This window comes from Canis lupus, chromosome 10 (genome assembly GCF_011100685.1).
Source record: "Canis lupus familiaris isolate Mischka breed German Shepherd chromosome 10, alternate assembly UU_Cfam_GSD_1.0, whole genome shotgun sequence".
NCBI classification, from domain to species: domain Eukaryota; kingdom Metazoa; phylum Chordata; class Mammalia; order Carnivora; family Canidae; genus Canis; species Canis lupus.
This window is the reverse complement of record NC_049231.1, coordinates 53,718,701-53,744,398: the sequence shown is the minus strand read 5'-3', so window position 1 is coordinate 53,744,398 and position 25,698 is coordinate 53,718,701. Positions and strand designations below refer to the sequence as shown.

At 37.5% G+C, this 25,698-nt stretch overlaps 1 protein-coding gene and 1 long non-coding RNA gene across 2 annotated transcripts in view; both read left to right on the top strand.

Annotated features, from left to right (window-relative positions):
- The first annotated feature begins 20,230 nt into the window (after positions 1 to 20,230).
- On the top strand, positions 20,231 to 23,687 carry LOC102157367. Its single transcript, XR_005365973.1, has 2 exons — positions 20,231 to 20,690; positions 23,486 to 23,687. It is a non-coding gene; the product is annotated as an uncharacterized LOC102157367 (long non-coding RNA).
- A 726-nt stretch (positions 23,688 to 24,413) lies between these two features.
- NRXN1 (neurexin 1) overlaps positions 24,414 to 25,698 on the top strand; it is a 1,110,090-nt gene continuing 1,108,805 nt past the window's right edge. Inside the window, 1 exon segment of the mRNA XM_038551252.1 lies at positions 24,414 to 25,185. Within this exon segment, the coding sequence (XP_038407180.1) occupies positions 24,414 to 25,185 (772 nt within the window).

Genomic DNA, 25,698 nt, shown 5'->3' with positions numbered 1-25,698 from the left:
ATGAGCTTTTATCTTATCCGAATTCTCAGCTCTCACTTTAGTACTATGACATAACACTGGGTCAATCACATAAGAAAGTAAAACCAGTACAACCTTTATAGAAGGAATTCAGCAGTATGTGGCAAAATCATCTATGTATTTATTCTTGGACCACCAAAATGACTTCTAGGATTACATTTCAAAAATAAAGTGGCAAAAAGAACGAAAGGTCTTTGCACAAGACCATTTAGCATAGTGTTATAATATTAGAAAAAATTTGGAAATCATTCAACTATCATCAATTGAAGACTGTTGAATAAATTATGGTTTATCTACATTTTGGAATAATATTTAGCCACTAAAAATAGAGAATATATTCAAATATTGTTATGTAGAAGTCTCCAAAGTGTATTGATAAGTAAATGACAAATTAACCATGGAGAAATATGTATAATATGTGTTCATTCTTTAAAAAAAAGAGAGTAAAAACATATATAATAAAAACTATATGAATGTTGATTTATAATTATGTTGTTTTGAATATGAAGAATAACTTCAAGAATAAAATAATAAACTGATGAAAATTATCTAAGAGGGGGAGAATAAGTTGGAGCAATTGGGGATAGAAACCAGACTTCACAGAAAATTACTTAATTTCATACATATTGTTTACAACTATGTAAGTGTTTTACATACTCATAAGAAAAATCTAAATTCTAACAGCGCTTCTAAGAACCAAAGGAAAAATGAATCTAGCAATGCATCAGGTTGGTGCCTAAATTATATACTGAGAAGGTATTATGAATGACTGTTAAAGAAAGTAATTTGATGATGAATTCCTAGGGAGATATAGCATAAAAACTAAAAAATAACTACAAAATAAATCTCAAGGTATTTTCAGTAATCATATAGTAGTAGTAAGATAAATATTCAGAAATTGTTTTATGTATGTAAGAAAAATATATTTATAAATTTAAAACTTACATAAAATCTTAAATTTTTACATTTTAACTATAAGTATTGAAATAAACTAATGACATGTTTTCTCTCAAGATAGGAAGGAAAAGAAGACTCTAGCTCTGTCCATTGAATCAGCTAAGAAACTGATCAACATAGTACTAATAGTTTCTCTAGCACCAAGATTGTTGGCTTTAAATAACATTTTTACACTATAAGGATGCAAAGCTTCTTGAAAAAAGTGGTTAACTCCAGACCTGGGGCGGTACAAATGAACTTGGAAGATCTGATTATACAGAAAGCAATGAAGTTATCAAAGACTACTCAAATTAGGTCAAACAGAGTTAGGAGGCAGTTTGAAGAGATTCCTGCTGCATAAAAGTGAGACATTGGTGAATATTCTAACACTAAAGCAAATGGATTGAAACACAGCAAAACTTTTAAACTATCAGTTCATGATAATATAAAATCCTCACTAGCCATTATATCACTCATCCATTACCAATGCTAATCTTGTGAAATAAAACACCCTCAAACTCAGTGGCTTATGCAAAAATCATAGATTCTTGCTCAAGGTGCCTATGGGGTTCCTAGAAGTCAGGTGCTCTAATACAGGTTTGTCTGGGCTTGACTCCAAGCAGCAGATGGGGTCCAGTTCTCATCTACATGTCTGTCATCCTCTTTGGGTCTTTGGATTACTGATGAAAATCTTCCTCTCATGACAATGACAGAAAACAAGAAAGAAAACCCAACCACACAAGCAGGTGTGAAATTGCTTAAGGCTTCATAGCTGCTAACAAGCCTTTAGCCAAAGTAAGACTGAGCCTAAAGACAGGAAAGAGGACATTCTGCTTCTGCTAAAAATAAACTGAGGAGTAACAGAGACACCAGTAGGATGAAACATTAATATCAATGATTTAATCTTCCACGACCACTTATGGGACCGTTTAAACAGAACCAACTAATATTATAAAATATCAGCAAATGAAAAGATATTTTAAAAAAACATCCTGCCTTACTAGTACAAGGCAAAAATCAATATATTGAAAGAGTTGATGAAGAATTTATTTCTTCAACTAACAAAAAAAGAGGAAATGATAAAATCAAAATATTATCATTCTTAAATATTCTAGAATTAGACTATCACCATTTTCTATGTGTACAATGAAATAACATATTGACCCATTATCATCATTGCTAGATAAGAATATTATAGGAAAAGCTTATGGAATAAGGAAAATAACAATTCCAGAGTGATAAAAAATTTAATAAACAACCTAGACTCCTCTTACTAGTCAAAGATGATAAAATTTGAGCATTGATAAACATAATAATAGCAGTACGTCAAATTCATTAAAATGTTTAAACATGAGTGTTAAAGATATTAAACACAAACAAAATTTACAAGAGCAAAAATAACACTGCTAATGTTATGATGATAGAAAGAAATTAATTCATCATTTTAAATGTAAGAAAGAAGGGAAACAAGTACTTGTCCAGCATTTCCTATATGAACTGTAACTCAGGGTAACCAAATAGTTGATTAGAGAAAGTTTCTCTTTAAGTATCTTAGTCACTAAATTAATGAGAGTTGAATGAATTAGAATTTCACAATTCTACAATCCCTAATCAAGTAATAGACTTAAACAATGATCATCAGTTGCTAACATTACCCAAAAAAAGACAAATAGCTACATGTCTCCTGAATAAAATATATAATGCCACCTATAAAGTAGTATTCCCAAAACCTTCTAACTGCAATCTAATCAAGTCTCTAGATCTTGCCTCTAATTTATTTCAGATACAAGGGAGACAGAAACATGTTACATTAAACCATGAAATGCAATTTGCAAAACCCAGGATATAGGGAACTATGATGTAAAAACTGCTCAGAACAAATAAGATCATCCATGAATTGATGATTATTAAAGTTGAGTGAAGGAACACGGAAGTTTTTAAGCCTATTTTTGTAGATATCTGAATTTGAATAATATTTTTTTTTCTTAAAGTAAGCCACTGGGCATTTTTTGAAAGGTGTGATTTAAACAGACAGAACAGGGTAACCCAGGTGGCTCAGCGGTTTAGCGCCTACCTTCAGCCCAGCACCTGATCCTGGAGTCCTGGGATCAAGTCCCACGTTGGGCTCCCTGCATGGAGCCTGCTTCTGCCTTTCTCTCTCTCTCTGTCTCTCATTAATAAATAAATAAAATCTTTAAATAAATAAATAAACAGACAGAACATGTCTTATTTTGGAGTGGAAAGCCCAAGTTCTCCATTAGGCTGCCTGACTAGAGAACCAGAAGACAGTGGCTAGTGGACACTTTTTACGTCATTCTCTTCTGAATAGTACTTAGAATGCCACCTAATATCCGTGACACTGAGAAATCAATAACAAAACTAAAGTGGGTGCTAGTTTTCCAAGATTTGGAAGTTAGACTGTAATCCAGAGCAGTAACTAATATTCCTAGAATAAGGAATTGAGCAACTAAAAAAAAAAAAAAAAAAAAAAAAAAAAATTCCCCACCTATGTGACCATATTCATGCATTAGGCTAAATATGTTTCCTCTGATGATCAAACACCCTGAGTACCTTTATAAATGGCTTATGATAGTATAACATCATATAACATGAATAATTGCATATTTCATAAGAAATTCTTGCTGATGTGAGACAGTTAATGAGTTGCCACCAATACTTAAATAAGTAAGACAGGGACATTGTAATTCTGTGTTATTTATATTCCTTAAGCTTTCATGAAGGGCTGGCATTAAATGACATAATTTATTTTGTGCCACAAGACTCTGGTGAGCTAGGGCTATCCTTTTATTACTCTGATGTCATTAAGCCTCTTCATGAAAGTTCTAGTAAGAATTTTAATAGTCCAAAGACAATGTGGCTCCAAACAAAAATGTGTAAGAACTACTGTTAAGTATCAGTGCTCTTGTCTTACCTATAGAAGCTCTGATATGCAGATGGGACTTTTGTGTAGTTATCTAGCTGATTTTTCTAGACTTGAGTTTCCACAGTGAAGAGATTAGGTCCTGGACATGTGACTTTGAAGTAGTGGCATTTATTAATTTTCATTATGCTTTTTAACTTAAGGTAATGTGAAACTTTGGCATCAGAAAGTGTGTCAAATGTTGAATTGTATGTGAAGTCACCAAAGATGAGGGAGATAGATGGACACAGAGAGAGAGGGAGATAAATACAAAGATACAGAGATATGGAGGGAAGGAGGGATGACACAGAGCATATAAGTAGATACGTGAATGGAAGTGTCCCTTATATCATCCAAGGTTAACAGTGTGCTCATGAACTGGTCTTGTGTTGGTGAAGTTGGCCAAAATTTAAAGATTGTTAGTTTTCAGGAAGGAAATTAGTAAGTAGTGGTACTAGTACTAAAAGAATTACGAAAGACGGTCTTTCTTGTATCTCCTCTAAGGTTCTTTTCTAGAGCAAGAATGCTGCTATATACAACCAGAGGGATTATTGATCTGGCTCTGTATGTCAGCTCTCATGCCCATGTAGGACATTTACAACTATAAAGATACAACATGACACATAAACTCCCCAGAAAAAGCATCAGAGAAATCTGAATTACAGTTCTTGCTCGGCTATGCTCTGCTATTCTGTAATAACCATGCTATTCTGTTATTTTGCTATTTATAAAATGAAGAAAAGCAGTCAGACATTCCTGTGCATTTAGAGGCCAATTGGCAAATGGGCAGAGCTTTTAGGAAGACTGAATCATCCCACCAAATTATCACGCTGAAAACATACTATATATATATATATTATATATATATATATATATATTAATTGCAAACAGAAGGATTCATACCCATTGATGCTCAAGTTTTTTTTTTTTTGATGCTCAAGTTTTAGGATACAGTAGAATTATATGATCAAGAAGGTTAAAAATACTTCTTAGGCTCTACTCTCAGATAATTCCAATTCATCAGATAGTGGAGCAGGTCTAGGAATGTGTATGTTAGTGAATAGGTGACTTCAATATGTCTAGTTCCTGGAACATGATTATCATAAACATTAACAAACTGACACTATATAAAAAGAGGTAGAAATTAGAAAACCTACATTTATTTTTCATGAGATTATAGGAAAATATTAAGATTCTCATTGTAGATTATAGGTATATTTATAAGTTTATGGATCTACATTATATAATCACATTAAATACATTCTTATTCACATTTTAAATGAAGAATAGTTGAAATGGTACATTTCCTATAAGGCAAATACAATTAGTCTAGATCAACCTAGACACAGGATTCACCAATTACTATCATTTTTAGAATACCAAATAGATTCTACTTTAAATTTCCAAACTGCACAACATAATAAAAGTAATATAGCTGTGAAAGCCCCATGAAAACATAAAGACACATAAAAATGCCACAATTCTGGGGAAGGGGGGCATTGTATTGAATACAACCAGGCACAGTCTCTAGCCACTTTTCTTTCTTTTTTTCTTTTTTTTTTTTAACCACGTAGTTACCCTTAAGAAAACTGCACTACCAGGAGAGATACAATAAATAGAAAATAGCTGTTAGAGTCAGCCAAGTGTTTCTCCAAGCATTATCCTTAGACAAACTGCAACAGAATCACTTGGTATTTATTTTAAAGTACAGATTCCTAGACCTGCCCTTACACATATTAAATAAGAATCTGGTCGAAGGTGTGGTTCCAGAATGACGGTGACTATCTTTAAAGAAATAGTTTCCAGTTTTAGAGTTGGAGATGCACTGCATAAAGATGTCAATTCCTTAAGTACAGCAGAGAGGAAAAAAGATTATGTGGCTTGAATTGCCACTGTATTTTCTAAAAGTTTCATTTCTTTCACTACTGACAAAGGAAAGCATCCAGTGCGGATTCAGGGCTAAGATGAGGTGAGTGAGGCACTTGCCTTGCATGCAAAAATTAAGGGTGATTTAAAAAAAGAAAATAAATAAAAATAGGATAAAATGCTGTGCCAAGCCATATTGAAGGAAGTAAAATAAGTAATATTTAAAAGAGGTAACACTTCTTCTGTCTCTATTTAAAATTATTTTTATTCATCATGAATATTTTTGCATTAACCTTATTTTTTTTGAAAGTATATTAAAATATTGTTTGACTTGACTCCTAAGTTTTTCAGCATTCCCTTAATTTTTGCACCAGTGGCGAATGCTTCACCCTAGTTCTGGCAATGGACTTACCACAGTTATTTTAAAGCATGTTAGCATCCAAGCATGAAAGGTTATTTTCCACCTATTGCATCTTTTTTGGTAAATATGCTTCTTTCTAAAGTGGGACCAATCATGCTCCCAGATTTAATCAGATTCATTATGTAATGAAACCAAACGAACCTGTTTCCTCAGACTGAAATGGAAGTGAAAGTGTCTTAAAATATATGCTTTGGTTAATAATTTTTTAAGTTAACCTGTTAATGTACTAAAAATTAAATAAAATGGGAAGGAAGATGCATAAAGAAAAGCATATATCATGCTGAACTGGAATGCCTATATTTAGCTTTGGGTATATAATAAACATACTCAGTTGATGAAATAATAATCCTCAACAACAACAACCTGTCTTCAAAGGTTCTGCTTTATTGTTATTATATTTTAGGTGGGAGAATTTCTCTAAAGAAAATTCTTTTGAAGTCCTGTGACCAAGAAGAGGAAACCAGAGCCAAGTAATTGATTGCCTATTAAGTACTTGTGATATATATTCATAGAAGCAAATTTTGTCATACTGGCTCTTTCACTTTTGGAGTTGCACTATTGTCTTCATTAGACTAGAACAGTTTGTTTAAAGCCTATAGAGACAGGGCTCCTTAAAAAATTGTTCAAACATGGCATAGATTTGCAAACTATAAAGGAATAAGAAATCTGAAGAATTCACTTAAAGTTATCCTTTTGAGCACAGGTAAGGGAGTCAGGATTTGGTTAGATGGGGAAGTAAAAAAGGTGACCTGTTGATGATAATTTCTTAAAAGCCTGCAAAAAAAAAATCAAATGTAGATGAGTAAAATTAGCAATGGTGATGGTCACCAATACGTTGATTGAGATTATCTCTAGAAATATGATCTGGTGCTTTTATTCACTATTAAAAAGGTACATAGTTTGATTTTTTTCTACAATGAGATTGTTTTGCCTATAGACAAGACATTATAATAATTGTTACTTTCAAAAATCCTAATATCAGTGGAAAAACTTTAGGGTTAGAATCTAAAAGGAAATTTTTTATATAGTAAAATTTTAGGGACATTAAAAATTGAAATTGATAGTTTTTATACATATTACTACCTTGCACAGTGGTGGAGAAATGAGCAAGAAGATTGCTTTAGGTCATTTCAAGCTTTATAATTATATTTCTTGAAATATTTTTTTCAAAAAATCAGAAAGAGTACTATAATAAATTTTCAAGAGTTTTGCTAGTCCTGTTAAGTTATTGGAAAAATATTTTTATCATTAACTTACATGAAAATATTACATAAACTACATATAGTTTATCTTAATTTAAGAAAGTAGGCACCTTATACTAAAAACTTAGTTCATTTCAGCAAAATAAATGAAAAAGTTCTAATAATTCCTTAACATTTAAGGATATGGAATTTTTTCCTTTGCCTCAAGCCTTTCTAGCAATTTAGTAAGGGGAAATTACTACTCTTATTATATACCATTTTTACTTATATTTTGTGTCAACTTAAACATTAAACTTTCATTTTAAAGATTTTTCTCCTATTTATCCATTTGTTAAACAAATATTGCCTATATTTACCATGTAGCAGACACTGTATGAGATTCTGTGACCTGAAGAAACAAAGGCATACAAGCTAGACATAATGACTGTCCTCAGGAAGCACAAGCTATATGGTTGCCTCTTTTATTTTGTAAGAAATTACCAATAAGTAGAACCTTTCAAAATATCCTATCCATAACTTAGGACATGATTATTCTGGAATCTCTCTACCCTGGAGATAATATTTACAAAGTCATTTAAATTTTTATGGTAAGAATTTCCTAGATTACTTTGAGGAATAAAGCAATAGAAAATGGGAAAATGCATGCTCACTGTTACTTAACTGATGATGAATGCTTTTTGAATAAAGTCTGATGCTTATAGCCATGGGTAATGTCCTATAAAAACTCTGTTTAGGTGTTGAAGTCACATGCATTCATGGTTTACACTTGAGAGAAAATATTTCTATGTGCTCTCACCTAGATGTGTGTGTGTGTGTGTGTGTGTGTGTATATATATGTATATATATATATATATATGTGTATGTATATATATATATAAAAACAACTTACACATTGCGTAACTATACTTCATTTGCATGCTTTTAAAAATTTTGAAAATTTGCAAACATAATGAAAAGCATGACTCTTTGCACATGAGATTAATTTGCTGTTAGAAGAAATTCTGCATAAAACTATCTATTCCATAAGGACATACAGTCTACTCTCTGTAGCTCTTGCATGAAGAATAGGGCCTTTATACATATATGCAGAAATGTCTTGACATTTTTCAAAGAGTGTAGTTTACAAATCCCTCTCTTGACATGTCATGAATTTTCTTTAATGATACAGAGAATGGATACTCTTTGAAGTTCTACTTCCAGTGATGATAGAGCGGTTTATGTAGATTAACTGACCCACCAAGAACAGCTAGAAAAATATTGAAAAAAAGTTTTACAAGCCTCAAGGAGCAACTGAAGCAGACAAGAGATGATAGACAGTGATACGTAACAAGAGGTAAGTACATTTTGATTAAACTGATGGTCTGCTGTGGTGTTACTTCCACAACAATTCCCTTAGATGAAAGGCTAAGAAATCAAAAAGGAATGTGGCATTCAATCAAAAATTGCTAGGCATTTGGCAACAAAACCGAATGATTAAAAAAAAAAAAAGATTTAAAAAGGGAACCACAAGTAAAACTGATTTAGATACTAGAATTAATCAGATATAGAATTTGAAATAATTATGATTAATATATTAACAAAATAGATAACAGGATGAAGAGCTTCATCAAAAAACTGGAATCATAAAATAATCAAGTAGAAATTCCATAACTGAACAAAATACAACATAAGTAAGAAAATATAAATAGGGCAAGTTAGAGACAGTAGCAGAAAAAAGTTGGTAAACTACATTTAAGTCAATAGAAAATATCAAGACTAAAGCATAGAAAGAAAAAAATAATAGAAATTAGAAATAAAAAAATCACTTGAGATCTATACAATGTGGTGAAATTATCTAATGTATATGAAATTGCAATTCAAGCAATGAAGCAGAGAAATCATTGGGATTAAGCAATATGTGATAAGATGCTGGCCAAAAATTCTCCAAAATTGATTAAAGACATTAGGTTACAAATTTAAGGAGGCCCTAAACAGAGAAATATACAAATAAATCACAACTTAAAAAATCATGGTAAAACTGCCCAAAACCAGAGTAGAATTCTTAAAAATCATCACTGAGGCTAACAATCACATTAACTTACAGAATCAGCAAGATGACTTGAAAGTGGATGGTTCAAAATTCCATGATAGGTGGAAGCCAGAAATTGGGATAATAGTTTTAAAGTGTCAAAAGAGAACAAATTCCAAATAAGAACTTTCTATAAACTAAGATTTTCTTTAAAAATTAAAGCAAAATCAGTACATTATGAATTAAAATCTGAGATTTTTTAGCCACTAGTATATCCATGCTAAATGAAATAAAAGAAAGTTTCATACAGAAAAAAAAATAAATCTAATGAAACAAGTAAATGAGGGAAGGGATGAAGAGCTATGGAAACGTTAAATATGTAGTGATTATAGATATTGATCTATGAAATAATAGTAGTAATGTATTATAGGTACACAAAAATATAATGCAAGGCAACAATAACACCGAGCCAGAAAGGGGTAAAGACAGTTAAAGAGCCAAAGTCTTTGCATTGTCATGGCAGTGTTGATTTATATTTGGCTCTGTTAAGTCAAACGTATGTGCCATAATCCTAGGAAACCACTAAAAGCTGCTAGAAGAGAAAAATTAAATACTACAAATAATTCACTAAATTTACAAAATGCAAGAAAAGAAGAAAACAGAACATAAAAGAGGACAATTACAAAATAAATAGGAATATAGTAGTAGATTTATGTACAAATATATCAGGAATTAAGTGTAAATAGGCAATGAACTCCAAGTAAAATTTTAAAAGTCAACCAAATGCAATTTATGGAGAATCATATGAAATACAAGCATGCAGAAAGGTTAAGTAAAAAGATAATTAAAAAGATAAACCTTTCAAGAACTAACCAAAAGAAAACTGGGTTAGCTACACTAATAGCTGACAAAATAAACTTTAAGGTCAGCAGCATTACTAGAGATAAAAAGAGATACAACATACTGATTAAACTATTCACCTACCAAGAATATATAACAATTATATTCTTATTCAACAACTTAAACAAGTATATAATGACAAAATATAAAAAATTATATTCATTATAACAAAATATATGAAAGTAATTTGTAGAACATAAAGGATATATATGAATAATATGGTATATAAAGTTGATTTAATTGACAATATAGAACACTTATGCACAACAACTATGGAGCAAACATTCTTTTCAGATATGTGCAACACCTAAAAAAGTAACATATACACCCCCTTAACATAAGTTTCATCAAATTTCAAAGAACTGATACATAGAAATGACTTTTGATGCATAACATTATGAAGAAAACCCTAATGTTTGAAGTTGAATCATGTACATCTAAATATCTAAGGATCAAAAAAAATTACAATCACAAGTGAAAAAAATATGCTTTTTTTACCTGAATCATAATGAATATTCCACATATCAGAACTTGCAGGTGCAGCTAAAGTCATACAAAGAGGGAAATGTATAATCTTCAAAGAAGATATTTAAAAAGAAGAGTGACAATTAAATTATAAGTAACTATCTCAGGAATTTAACTAGAATTAGAACATGCATTAAACCTAAGGAAAATAAAAGAAAAAAATTTAAAGCATAAATCAATTATATGGAAAACAAATATACAATAAAAAGTTAATAAACCTTGACTGTTGGGAGAGATGATTAAAGTAATACCTCCCTACTGTGAGTTATGAAGGTAAAACGAGAGAGGGATTAAAAATTAACTAGTACTAGGGAAAATGGAAGTTCTGTAAATATCTGTTATGAATGAAAAAAATATAAAGTATTAGTTTAGATGGCCTCACTGGTGAATATTTTATCAAGCATGAGAGGAAAAAAAGGGAGGGAAATTTTCCCATTTTGTTTTAAAAGGGTAACATTACTTTGTTTCCAAATTATAGGCCATTCTCTTTCACAAATTTGCATGTAGAAATCCTATATAAATATTCCTAAACAAAATTAATAAAATAGTAATATATTATTTATTTGAAGATTTTATTTATTTATCTACAAGAGACACAGAGAGAGAGAGAGATTGAGAGAGAGAGAGAGTCAGAGACAGAGGCAGAGGGAGAAGCAGACTCCATTCAGGGAGCCTGAGGTGAGACTTGATCCTGATCCCGGGTCTCCAGGATCACGCCCTGGGCCAAAGGCGGCACTAAATGCTGAGCCACCCGGGCTGCCCAAAAGAGTAATATATTATGAACAAGTAGGGCATGCCACGAATTTAAGAGTTATTAACATTAGAAAATTAACCAGTGTTGTTAATCACATTAACAGAGGAAAGAAAATAAATTATATGACTGTATGAAAGTATGTTGAAATAGCAATTTGATGGAATTTAATAATATTAGTAGACTAGTAGGCTGAGATTAGAAAGGAATTTACTTAACATGATAAATTATACTAAATTGCAATGGGGAGGGGGCATCTGGGTGGCTCAGTGGCTGAGCATCTGCCTTTGGCTCAGGTGGTGATCCCAGAGTCCTGGGATCAAGTCCCACATCAGGCTCCCCACAGGGAGCCTGCTTCTCCCTCTGCCTATGTCTCTGCCTCTCTCTCTCTGTGTCTCTCATGAATAAATGCATAAAATCTTTTTAAAAAAATGCAATGAGACTTATACAATAAGGTATTCTTGTTGTTTTGTTTTGTTTTGTTTTGTTTTGGTTTTATTTTTCTCTCCCCATTTTCAATCTCTTAAATATTTAAAGAAGATTTCAGAATAATAATTTTATATTGTATAGCTTTCTGTTGTTGAAGTACTGTAACAGAATGGTTCAGTGAACAAAAATATGGGCTTTAGTCTTAGACAGATTTAGTTCTCACATCCATCAAGAAGCAATCTCTTAATTTCAGAGCAAGTTAATTAGCATCTCTAAGCCATATATATACACATATATATGTATATATATGTGTATATATATGTATATGTATGTGTGTATATATATATATATTTTTTTTTTAAAGAGACAGAGCACATGAATGTGAGTGGGGAGGAGGGGCAGAGGGAAAGAAGGAGAAAGAATCTTAAGCAGGCTCCATGCTCAGTGCAGAGCCCTGCTCTAGGGTCTATCTGCTCTGAGATCATGACCGAACTGAAATCAAGAGTCAGACGCTTATCTGACTGAGCTACCCAGGAACCCCATCTAAGCCATATTTAGTTGAGAGAGACAGAGAGACAGAGAGATGGAGGGAGAGAGAGGGAGTGAGAAAGCAAGAGAGCATGAGAGACGGAATGAATGAATGAATGCATGAATGTCTATGTCTCAAGGAGGTTATATGAATTAAAGTGATATATATGTAAAATCATCTAGCAAATCACCTCGTATACTTGTTTGTCCATACCTATATTTTCCCAAACTCTCTATTAGGTATACTGTATTAGTTTCCTAGGGCTATTATAGGACATTATCACAAATTATGTGGCTTAAGACAGCCTAAATTTATTTTCTCACAATTCAGGAAGCTAGAAGTAAAAATGACAGCAAGTTTGGTCCTTTCTTAAGACTCTATGAAGGAATCTTGATTGCATTTGCAGATAACTTATTTCCAAATAAAGTCACATTCATGGATACTGAGAGTGAGAACTTCAACTTATGTTTTGGGGGCACAGAATTCAACCCACAACATATATCAAGCAGGCAGTAAACGGAGAGAATCTAAGAGATTTTCCTAGAGTAGTAAATGAAACACATAACAAAGCCAGAACTAGACAACATATGTGACTCAGAATCCAGTGTTTTTTCTCATATGCCAGGCTATTTAAAAAAAATCATCTTCATGATTCCAAAGGTAAACTTTTAATCTTGATTATATCTATTTATAGCCTATTCTATATCCTTGGCTGGATTTAGAACATGTAAATAAATCATTTGAAATGTTGAACTCAGAGAAAAATAATACGTAAGTGTGAGTTGGCATCAGTATATGTGAACACAAAGTGAAGGTGACACATAGGCAGCCTGTGTGCCATCTCCAACCGACAGAGAGGTCTGTTTTATCCTACACAGAGTGGTTGTGGAGGTTTTTATTTTTTAATGAGTTAAGATTTATAAAATTAGAAGAGTTTACTTCAAATTCCAATTGCTCTTGAGAAGTCAAGATCTGACAACATTGAATCCACATGACCACAATCTGCTAGAGTTGAAGAGTGGATATTCTTTTTTTAAAGAGGTATGTGATTTTTAGTTGCCCACAATGTCATCCAATCTTCATCATTTTCCCAGTTCTGCTTACCTTATCTGGCATATCACATGCCAGACTTTGTCAGTCATTTGAATCTGTTCTTCTTAATCTAGAGAAAAATGAATTGCTTAGCACTGCCAATAGTCTCATTCAATGGGGTGTTTAGATCAAGTGCACAAACATAATTTAGGGTCCAGTTCATCTCTATTTTACTGTCATTTTTTGCTTCAGCAAGAATAAATTTCCTGTAAAAACAAAACTGTTGTCAATTGATTCACAAGTAAATTTGAAAGCTCAGCTCTTTTTTTTTTTTTTGTATAAAAAAGTGGATATTATAACTCTAATATGTGAAGTTCCAATGGGGTATATGTAATACCTATCATTGTCTTATTGTTAACATATTTAATTCTGTGTGTGATATGATTTACAAGAGATATGTATTTAATCATTCAGATGACCAAAATACATTTCTCAGACTTCGTCTTCATCCATAGTTCCTGAAAGCATTTTAGACTTGTAAAGTTGTAATTTTTTTTCTTTTAAATGAAGGCAACTTTTGGACCTCATCCAAAGGTGGGGCTGGTTGCCAGAAGGACCAATCATGTTGTCAGTTGCTTGGAATTTCCAGTCCTACTCTCTGACCTTCAGTCCAGCTGAAAGGGGCTAGTGGTTGAATCAAACAATGACCAATGACTTGGTCAATTACAACTATGCGATGAAGCCTCCATAAAAAACCCAAAGGCCTAGGTTCAGAGAGCTTTTAGCTTGAACCTGTGGAAATCCAGGGAAGAGTAGCACTCCTAGAGAGGGCACAGAAGGTTCAAGCTCTTTCCCACAGCTAGACCTATGTATTCTCTGTATATGGCTATTGGTTTTTATTCTTTATCATGACCTTTAATAAACTTGTAAATTTAAGTAATTGTTTCCCTGAGTTCTGTGAGTCACTCTAGCAAATTAAAATAACTAAAGGAAAAGGTCATTGGAATCTCCAATCTATAGCTAGTCAGGTGCACAGATAACAGTCTGGGGCTTGCAATTTGAATCTGAAATGGGGTTTGGAGGGTAGTCTTGTAGGACTAAATCCTTAATCTGTGGAATCTGATTATATTTCTGGGTAGATAGAGTCAGAATTGAATTGAATTCTTAGATATCCTGCTGGTTCCTGAGAATCACTTGGTGTTGTGTCCGGGGGAGCCCTGTTCTCCGATGTTGGAACTGGATCCAGAAATAGCAAAAGAGTTGGTGTCAGTAGCATTTGTGTGTGTATGTGTGATTATTTATTTAAATAATTATATATCTGTGTGCTTATGTATACATGTGTGATCATATGTTTAAATAATTACATGTCTAGTGGCATTCGAAAATAAATAAGCAGATGCCACAGGGTAAAAACAACAAAAAAACAAACAAACAAACAAACAAACAAAAAACTAAACTAGATAAGAAAGGTAAGCTTAAAAACTAGAGAAGGAACAGGCCCTGAAAAAATAATGAGGCTTAAAACTATGAAAGTTGGGGGGATTAGTTTGAAAGTGATAGGAATAGGAAACAAACAACAAACAAACATCATAAATAAAATAAAATCACACAGGATGTGTTTAAAAAGCCAACCACAAAATATTTCAACTTGCCGCTACAGAAAATCGATTTTCCACAGATTTTTAGGGGTAGAAATAGCTGAAATGGAGCAAGACACGCAAAGCTCTGAATCTTGCTGTCACCAACTTCAGCACAACTCTCTTGCTCGGAAGCAAGCTTAAAGGCCATAGTTAAGGAAATTAAACAGGACTGGTTAAACAAACTAACTGATAGCTGGGACCCAATGAAAATAAGTGTACAGCTAGATTCTGATGAACGAGAGAATTTCTTTCCTGGGGTCTGGCATGACTGGAGGGAGTTGGCTGTATGTGCAGGTGGTGGTGGTAAGGAGACAGTTTCCATATAGGAGGAGAAATACGTTCCTATAGGGAATGACGAAGACAGGCTCAAGTACGCCATGAATCACTGCAAGAAACTCCCAAACAGGGGCTTCTCATGGTAGCTGCTATTCCTTTTCAGAATGATTTTTCATCCCTATTGGGGAAAGAGTGGTGGGAGTAAAGCATGACAGAACATAGCCAGGTGCTAGTGCTGCCCTAGATTTAAAAATGCTGCCCATCAAACACACTGCAGGGTCCCCGCAGTGAAACCTCTCTAGCAGGTGCAACCTTTAGAACTTAACCACTATTCTCAAGTACCTATCCATGTGCTTCTTTACCGTAGCTTAATACCTTAGTAATTACCATTATTCTAATTATTTGTAGCCATTTTAAAATCACATTTTATCTTATGATTACTGAAAAGCTATATGCTCTTGTGAAAGTAGCTTTATTTTACAATGCTGAAGGTTTTTCCCAAAGAGTATGATATTATGTCACATACTGAATTTGCTTATTTCTCCTGAAAGTACCATTGTCAACTTCATGGGAAATTATGTGGATTTTCCTATATTTAAATTACAGTGTGTTTATTTCTGTTTATAACTGAATCTAAACCCCCACACTTGATTGTATTGCCTTATAGTTAGAAATTTCTCTAGTTGTGCTGAAAATGGGGTTTATATAGCAGCATGTTCAATAAGTATTCATCAACTTTTGTAACTAGAAAACTCATATTGGTTTATATAAAGGAAACCAGCTAGCGACGTGTAGCCACAAACCAAATAGCAAGAGTTATATTTATTATTAAAATAAATAGGTTGTTGACCTAAACAGTAGCATTCCAATTATGCAACAATGATACTATAATTGATTAGAGGAATTCATTATTAATCTGAAATTTAGCTAGGAATATCATGTAATCTAATCTCTCCCTAGTAATACCATTATTTCAGTAGAAAAAAAATGGCTTCATTTTGATTACCTGCATCACAGCAAATAGAAAATCCCCACAGAGTGATAAATCTTCTTGCTCTTTTAAACTGTTTACCATCTTTAGTAGAAAAATATTTGGTGTGTATCAACTTGTATACTTCCCCCCATTATTACCGTGCATTTCTTCTTAAGTTACTTATACTGGTAAAGTTAAAGCCCCCTTCCAAATTCGTATCAATCTTGGGATTCATGGGTTTCTCAAACACTCCACTCTGCCTTAATGTTAATTGAGAAAGTAGTTGTTTACACTGATTTCCTAATGTTAAAGCACAAGCTATGATTGCAGCAATAAACACAGAGTCTCTCTGTATTCATTTATCAGTCAAAAAATCTTATCACTTAGTTTCATTTATTTTTAGTGTGAAGCAAGTTTCCATGTTAGAATGCTCATTAATATTTAATAGCTTATGGAAATCTATTTGTTTATGGTGATCATGCATTTCCATTTTCTTTGTTGCAAAATGTTTACCAGTTTATGGCATGAGATATTACTTATGTTTCCATATTTGGGTTGTCAGAAATTCTCCCAATCAGACATAATCATAAACAACTACCTTGATTTCACAATTATCTCATTTGTTTTGAGTGGTAACAAGGGGCAGGAGTTAAAAATCCTTTACACATTACTGTAGCCTAGAATTGGTAGATTCCTTAAGGTGACTTGAGAGGAATTAACCCTGGTTTCCACCTTTCTAGAAAAACACTAGTTGCTTTGACAAATGTTAAATTGCCTCAAATTAGATCTATAGGAATAATTTTACATGTTATGCACAAACAACAACAACAACAACAATAAAATAACAACATTAAAAACATCTCACCTGTTTTCATTAAGACATTTCATACAGTATTTGTTATTAGGGAATGACATTACAACATTCCAAAGTTGAAATTTAGTTTCCGAGATTTCTCTTGAGGAAACTCTTAGAAGGGAAAAAAGGAGTTAACATTCATTAGTATCTGCATTGTGCCAGTGTGCTAGGTATATTTGATCATTTGATGAGAGGCATGTAACACGGTGTTTAACATCAAGGGCATGAGTTTGTACCCTTCTTTCCACTTATACCTGCTAGATGTGACCTTGATTGGGTCAATCTCTCTGTGCTTTGCTTTTCTCATTGGAAAAATGGGTGAAATCCTAGAATTTACCTCATAGGATTGTTTTGAGTGATAGACTAAGTAAAGTACTTGGAGTGCTGTTTGGCATGAAGTAGGCACTTAACATTAAACACTGGCATTATCATCATCAAATTTTATGAAGTAAGATGCTATTTTCCCTATTTTACTGATGAGGAAACTAAATCTCAAAAAGGTAAAGCAATTTATGTGGAAACAACACAGGATGTCATGCTTTAAGAGCTTTTATCACTAAATTATGTTTTGATATTTCCCCATTCTAAGCACATACTGATAATTTCCCCTCTGCATATTTACTGAAAAAAACAAACAAACAAACAAACAAACAGATCATGTGGCTGTCCATGTTCCTTAGATTAGATACAGTAGTTACTTTAAATCTGTTAACTACAAAACAGATTACTGCAGGACATAATGTAGTTCCTCGGTTTAGATAGTGTGTGTGTATGTGTGTCTGTATGTGTATGTAAGGGGTGGGCACAGACCACCTGTTGTTTTAAGACTTATACATGGAGAATAAGAATTTTAAGTACCTTTGAATCATAATCATAGAAGAGAGTCCAATGAGAACCATGTTCTAAAGCTCTGTGTAGCCCAACTGAAAGAAAAGACCAAAATTTACAAGAACAAAATAAAATACTAGATAATTTTTCAAGCCATATGCCATAGTGGCAATTAAAGGTTTGCTGTTGTTGTTGTCTTTAACGATTCCAGGTAAGTGATAGGGTTTTGACTCTTAAGAGTTAGTTTAGAAATCTGCCATCAAATAGGATTCACTGGTGAATATATACATCAGATCTCCAGGGCATCATGGAAATGTTAGATTCAATTCTTAAAAACTGGTTGTTCATTCCACTTACTTTTGCAGTATGGTTTACCTCTATACTAGACACATATATCTTGTGTGCTGTTTGCTCTAGAACCTACTGGTAAATGGTAGATAAATAAAACAAAACACTACCCTGAATTAAGTAGACTATTTTTTTGGGGGGGTGGGTCTAAACTCACTTAATGATTGCATGACTTTAGATCAGGTATTATTTTTGAGATTTAGCTCTACGTTATTTAAAATTTCATTTATGTTTTTAGAATATCATGTTAAAGTTGTTATTTCAATCCATACCCCCCCCAAAAAAAATCCTATGGAATGAGTTGGCAATCACTAGTATTTCTATTATAAAGCCAAGAAATCTGGATTTCAGAGAAGTGACTTCCATTGAGTCAAACAGAACAGAGTTGGCTTGAAACTAATAGAAATAGCTAGTATAGGCTCAACACAATTCTAAATATATTATGTCCACTTATTTAATCTTCACAACGTGAAACAGATGTGGGAGCTATTAATATATTCATTTTACAGATGAGGTGCCTGAGGCCTTGTAAGGTTAAGTATCTCACTTAAGGCCACAGCTAATAAACTGCAGAGATGGAATTCAAGCCCAGACAACCTGATTCTAGTTCCCATACATTTAATCACTTGACACACTGCCTTTCTAAAGACAATAAAAATGAAAACTGTGGTTCTTGCCTTCAAGTTATTTAGACTCTTTTATAAAGGTAGTGAAAATATAAATACACTTATCACAGGAATAAGTTATGGTTTCTTTGGAAGGAAATGAATATTGCATTTGGAATGTATATTATTTCAGTGCTTCGGAAAGTTCTTACAGTCTTGCTTTATAGGGCCTAGAGGTAGAAAATAGTCTTATCCTATAGCACTTGAGACTAGAGCTATTAGGTTTGTGGTGCTGAAATAAATATGTCTGCTGTTTCTGCTCTAAAACTAACCCGGGCTAGGAATATAATAGGGTTAGGAATTTAAATGTCCATAGCACTCAAACTGTAATTTAAAGCCACACACTTTGGACTTTTCTACCACCTATTCTGCAAGCTCCCCGAGAGTTAACTCCTTTGTCACCAAACCCAGCAATGCCTACTGGGTATGCCCAATGATTTGGTTAGAGTCTCACATGGAGTCTTACTTCCTCCAGGTTTTACCAGCTGCAAAAGAAAGGAGGAGGCGGAGAGAAGAGTTAAACAGGTTCAGAACTTGGTTCAGCTCAGAATGCCCGTGTCCAAGGCAGAGCACAGAAAACTGGGGAAAGACGAGAGGCTGTCGCAGAAAGCACCTTGTCAGACAGACTTGACTCTGGTCTCCAAGTTGGCGCGTTGGTCTGGTAGGTCCCTCTCACGTCTTGTGGGCACAGCCTAGGTCTGAAGACATCACTCAGGCTGGGGACACAGTCAGGGGTGGGGCAGGGACGTTGGATCTGTGGGAATGCCAGCGACTGTGTGAGCCTCGCCTGTCCCTGCATTCCTGGAAAAGCTGCAGCTTTTCAAGGGTTGCAAAGAGGAGACCAAAGTGCGCAAGTAAAACGGGAGCTCATCTTAATCACGGACTCCTCGCCCCCTTCCTTTTAGCGGCCCAGCTCTTCCCTGGCACCCTTTCAGGTACCCTCGCCCAATCACGACTAAACCCCGGAGAAGTGGAATCTCCACACAGGTTTCCGTGGGTCTAACAGGGGTCTGGGCATGCTCAGTAGGCTACGTGGTTCTCTGGTTCTCTCTCTCTCTCTCTCTCTCCCTCTCTCTAGGGGGAGGGTGGGTGGTGACAAGTTAGAAGCTCTTGCGGCAGGTCTCCGCCTCCAGGATCGGGCTTCCCCTGCAAAGGGACGAAGCAAAGGTATAAACACCCGGCTCCGCAGCATCCCGACCTGGAGGGGCTGTGCCTGCGGGCCGAGCCCACCAGGATCCCCGCCTGAGGACGGCCCGCCGCTCTCCATGGTACTGCGGAGAGCTCAGCTCCGCCCTTCTCTTTCAGAAGGACAGCACCCGGCGTCACGTAACCCAGCCTTCTCAGGCTCCACCACCGCCTCCTCCTTCCCAGCTCTTTCCCTCTCTTCCTCCTCCTCCTGCTCCCCTCCGTTGCCTGTTCTCCCCTCCCGCACTCCTGGAGATAGACGCTCAAGCCTGACGCCTCTGAAAAGGCAGCGGCAGTCGCCTTATCCACAGACCTCAGGAAATTCGCTTTGACCGATGCATGCTTCAGGCTCTGGGTCGAGCTAAGGGGAATAACCGGGCAGGTAAAGAAGCTCAATTTGGGTTGGGGGAGGGGATGGGGCGAGGCAACCTGGAGAAGGATATATTTCCCCCTAGTAACTGAGCCAGGATCTGCCACAAATGCACAAGGAAGGATGGGTGGTGGGAGGGTGGAGGAGTATAGATCTTCGTTGTTTTGCATGAAGCTTTTTAAATAGATGGCAAGAAGACGAGATGGTGGAACTGAGGTAGTAACTTAAAGGCTGAATGCAGTGATTTTTTAGCAAAAGAAAGAAAACAGACAAGTTAGAAACCAAAGCAATAAAATATATCTGTATCTACATCTTTCCCTTCCCCATCAGCCCCATGCTGTGCCTATCCTTAATTTGTGCAGTTGACTCCAGGCTCCAAGAAACTGCACTGGTATTACAGATGGAGCTTAGAGACTGGGCGGGAAAGCCAGGGAGAATTTGGGTGTGCATTGGTATTGAGGGACTTTGCAAAAGCAAGGTGGGGGGGCAGGAAGCGCTTCTAAAAATTATCCCAAAGATTTCAGGTTCTTTGCTATGGTCTATATTGAAGGATGCATGGAAAGATATGTGTGCATATGTGTATGTGTGTTATAAACATATTAAAATAAATGCAACTGCAGCGGATGAGCATACAGTATCGATCCTTCCAGTGGCTTGGGAATGAATTTGATTCTAGAAATGAAAGAAAAGATTAATGAGGCTGTTAGTCTGCTTTTGAATTAGAGCGCTTCTTCCTTTGGCTGCAGTAAGGTTGTTTTTCAGATCCTTTTATTTCATCCTCTAATTTGTGAACTCACCAGGTTTTTCCGGCACCTAGAGAGAATCCTCTTTCTCCATATAAATACTCCCTCACACACAATGAGCTTCCTCTAAGGACTGGGAGAGTCAGTTGACCTCCTCTGTGGTAAGAATATATGTGTCCCCCCCCCCCCACACACACACACACTCTCTATTCCTTAAAAAATCGGCAAGGTATGCATTAGTGGAGGAGTGCAGGAGAGAGGGGTGAAGAAAGGTTTTGTGATCCATGTAATATTAATTAATAAAATAATCGGCTCCAGTTGAGTCACTCGCGTGCGTGCACACACACACACACACACAAAGGTTTTCTAATACATAAGCTTCTGGATGGTTTCAAAGCACTACTCTTGATCCTTAAATTCCAGATTCATTTTGTAAATGACTGAAAATTTGGCAGATGCCTGAGTCCACTTAAAAATTAGAGTATATTGAATAATATGCTATCTTAGGATGATTTTTAAGAGCACCTTTCTTTGGGTTTGGCACAGAAGTAGACAAGATATGGCTGGTGATTGCTGTTGGAGTGGGATGTATCAGCCATAATAAATAAGCAACTGAGATTTTAATTTATTTTTTATTTCTGCTGGGCAGTGTGTATGTGTGTGTATGTGTTGTGTTGTGTGTCTGTGTTGCAAAAGAGGGAACCAGTCATCAATTTCATCTGGGGAGGAACTTGAAGTGGGATCCCCTAGCCTGGTGGTGGCTCTCAGCTGACACCTGTAGGGATTGCTCTGTACTGAAGAGAAATGCTCTCAGCTCCCTCCATGGAGGAGCAGCAACACAATGCGGTGCCATAAATTACTGCTAGTTTCAGCTTGTAGGAAAAAAAAAAAAGTGTTAATTGGATAGTGAGCTTCTGTGTCCAGGCAATAAATGTGTGTGTGTGTGTGTGTGTGTGTGTGTGTACAGGGGGTGGTGTGGTATAGTGAGGAATGCTGAGGGAAATGCATGTATTTGCTTGACATGACCAGATGAACCATTTGTGATTTTTTTTGGTCAAAATGTGAGAGTAATGTTTTTTGGTAAAGAAAAAAAAGAAAGAGAGAGAGAGAGAGAGACTTAAAAACAACACACTGCTTAGATTTCTGTACCATTCCAGGAGCCTGTCAGATTAGGGTTAAATAAAGAGGTGATTTTCATAGTGAGTGATTCAAAGATATAATTTTATATTCCAGCATCCTGGAGCCATAGCATTTAAGGTGACACACATGCCAACTGCTGTTCTGACCACACAAATTCTAAGGGCTGACAGCCAGATAAGGACTTGAAGAGGAGTTAAGATCACTACACTGTGGCAAAATATTAAATACTTTACCCATCTTTAGAGGATTTAATATTATGGCAATTGAAACATAAATGCTGCTCCAAATAGATATGACTTCAGTTAGATGTTTTCTCCTATAACAGATATTCCTTTAATAAAAGGGGAGAAAATGCGTGTTTGAAGTTTAAAAGAGACTCCCAAGAAACTATCAGTATTCTTTCTCTGAAAACCATGAAATGGTAGGAATGCTATATAAATCCAAGCCAGCAGCGTCCAGTTGCAGTCTGGTCTGCTTTGCCTATTGAAAAATCTGTATTAGCTGATATTTGAATAGGTTGTATTCTTGTTGTCCGTGCCATCAGTACACATTACGAGCAGAAGTCCTTAAAAGGGCCTTTTTCTTCCTCCTCATATTAAAAAAAAAAAAAAAAAAAAAGATTAAACTTTCTCAGAAAAAGTAAAAGATAGCCATAAACAAATCTCTACAAAATCCTGAGAGGGTTACCTATTAACAGTTATAACAAACTGCAAGGATGTAATGACTTATTGTAAAAGTGCAATATTAACTATTCGGAGACATTAGGTCTTCCTTGATAGATCAAGACAAATGAGCCCCTTCTAGTTAAGGTTAACTGTGGCTTCCTAACAGCTCTAGTTACATACCTGGTTTCTGAGCTGAATAGTGATTTCTGTGATACTACACATGACTTTAGAAATTAATTTTTATTTTAATTCTCTGCAGATTTTCTGGGTCCTTATAAAAAGACAAAACCAAAATGCATCACCAACACACAACCAATTGACATGCTGGCATCTTAGCTTGGCCTTGCAGAGGCAAAGAGAAAAGAAGAGGAGCTGTTGTGACATCTAACAGCTTCTGGCTATTCCACAGCTTCTGGGTTTGAACCCTACCGTTGGGGAGGGGAAAAAAAAAAAAAAAAAAAGAAGTAAAACCCAGCCTGTGAGGCCATGCATAAGGAAGTCTGCGTTGGCTACAGTGGTGCAGGAAAGTCCATGATATGACGGAAGAAGCAGGCCTTTGAAGCCACTCAGGGGTTAAGTGGTGCCGTAAAGAGAGGCAAGGAACCTGTCACTCCCTTCTGCTTTGGGAACACCACATCTGGAGGAGAAACAACTGGAGGCTTTTGCAAGTGTCGAAGGATCCTGGCTCCTTGCTGGCTTCTTGTACTTCCCTGAGAAGCATTTCCTCCTTGCCAGACCCTGACTGTTTCCCTGTCGCTCGGTACCCCTGATGGTACCTGGCAGATAATAGTATTTGAGCAGCGAAGCGGCATCTCCTGACACCACTGATGCCCTTGAACTAGGTCATCGGATTCAAATGGATAAGTGACTCCCCTTGACCGCCTGTTGACGCCTTTTCCAGAACGTTGCTTCCAAAGTGCATCCTCCCTTTGGTCTGGAAGCTCTGCTGCTGCCCTGCACCCCCGGGGTCTACGTCTTCCAGTTGGGAGGGGACTATCGGGAGAGAGGGAGGGGCTGCTGGAAGAAGAAGAAGAAAAAAAGAGCTAGATACGGGAGGGTGCGTCCCTCCCGCTCCGGGCCCCCCCCCACCGCGCCCGACTCCGGACCCCCGTTTCCGCATCACGGTGTCCAGGACCACGTTGACCCTGTCGGCCCCGGCACCCCCCCGCCGCACCCCAGCCCCGAGCATGGGGACGGCGCTCCTCCAGCGCGGGGGCTGCTTTCTCCTGTGCCTCTCGCTGCTGCTGCTGGGCTGCTGGGCGGAGCTGGGCAGCGGGCTGGAGTTCCCGGGGGCCGAGGGCCAGTGGACGCGCTTCCCCAAGTGGAACGCCTGCTGCGAGAGCGAGATGAGCTTCCAGCTCAAGACGCGCAGCGCGCGCGGCCTCGTGCTCTACTTCGACGACGAGGGCTTCTGCGACTTCCTGGAGCTCATCCTGACCCGCGGCGGCCGCCTGCAGCTCAGCTTCTCCATCTTCTGCGCGGAGCCCGCCACGCTGCTGGCCGACACGCCGGTCAACGACGGCGCCTGGCACAGCGTGCGCATCCGCAGGCAGTTCCGCAACACCACGCTCTTCATCGACCAGGCCGAGGCCAAGTGGGTGGAGGTCAAGTCCAAGCGCAGGGACATGACGGTGTTCAGCGGCCTCTTCGTGGGCGGGCTGCCCCCCGAACTGCGCGCCGCGGCGCTCAAGCTCACGCTGGCCGCCGTCCGGGAGCGCGAGCCCTTCAGGGGCTGGATCCGCGACGTCCGCGTGAACGCCTCGCAGGCCCTGCCCCTGGACAGCGGCGACGTGAGGCTGGACGACGAGCCGCCCAGCAGCGGCGGGGGCAGCCCGTGCGAGGCGGGCGACGAGGGCGAGGGCGGGGTGTGTCTCAACGGGGGCGTGTGCTCGGTTGTGGACGACCAGGCGGTGTGCGACTGCTCGAGAACCGGCTTCCGCGGCAAGGACTGCAGCCAAGGTAAGGCCCGACGCCGGACGCGCCCTCCCGGGGCGGGGGCGGGGGCGGGGCGCGGGGGGTGGGGGAGGTCGGGGCGAGGCGCCAGGTGGCCTCCTGCTTGCGGCCTCCCTGCCTCGCCTGCACCGCCCGCAGCTCCTCCTCTGGCCTCCCCCACCCCCTGGGCCCGGTGGCCCCCTGGGAGCCGGCCCTCTGGGCCACCGCTCGCTGCCCGGGGGCGAGCAGAACGCCCTCTCCCCTTGAGGTTCCTCGGGTTCCTTGTCAGGCTGCTCCCACCGTCCCTGGGCCGTGGCCCGCCTGCACGACCGCTGTGCTTTCCTCGCCTCCCAGCCACTCGCCCGCCCGCCCCAAGCCTGTGATACGCGGAGCCGTTCCCCCTCGGGTGCAGACGCGCCTCTAGATTGGGCAGCCACGTGGTGAAGAAGGAAGGGCAGGCGAGGTTGGCTACGCGTGAGGACCTCCACGTTTCGTTATGCGTGGGAAAGGACACAAGGGGAACAGGGGCCCTTTTACAAG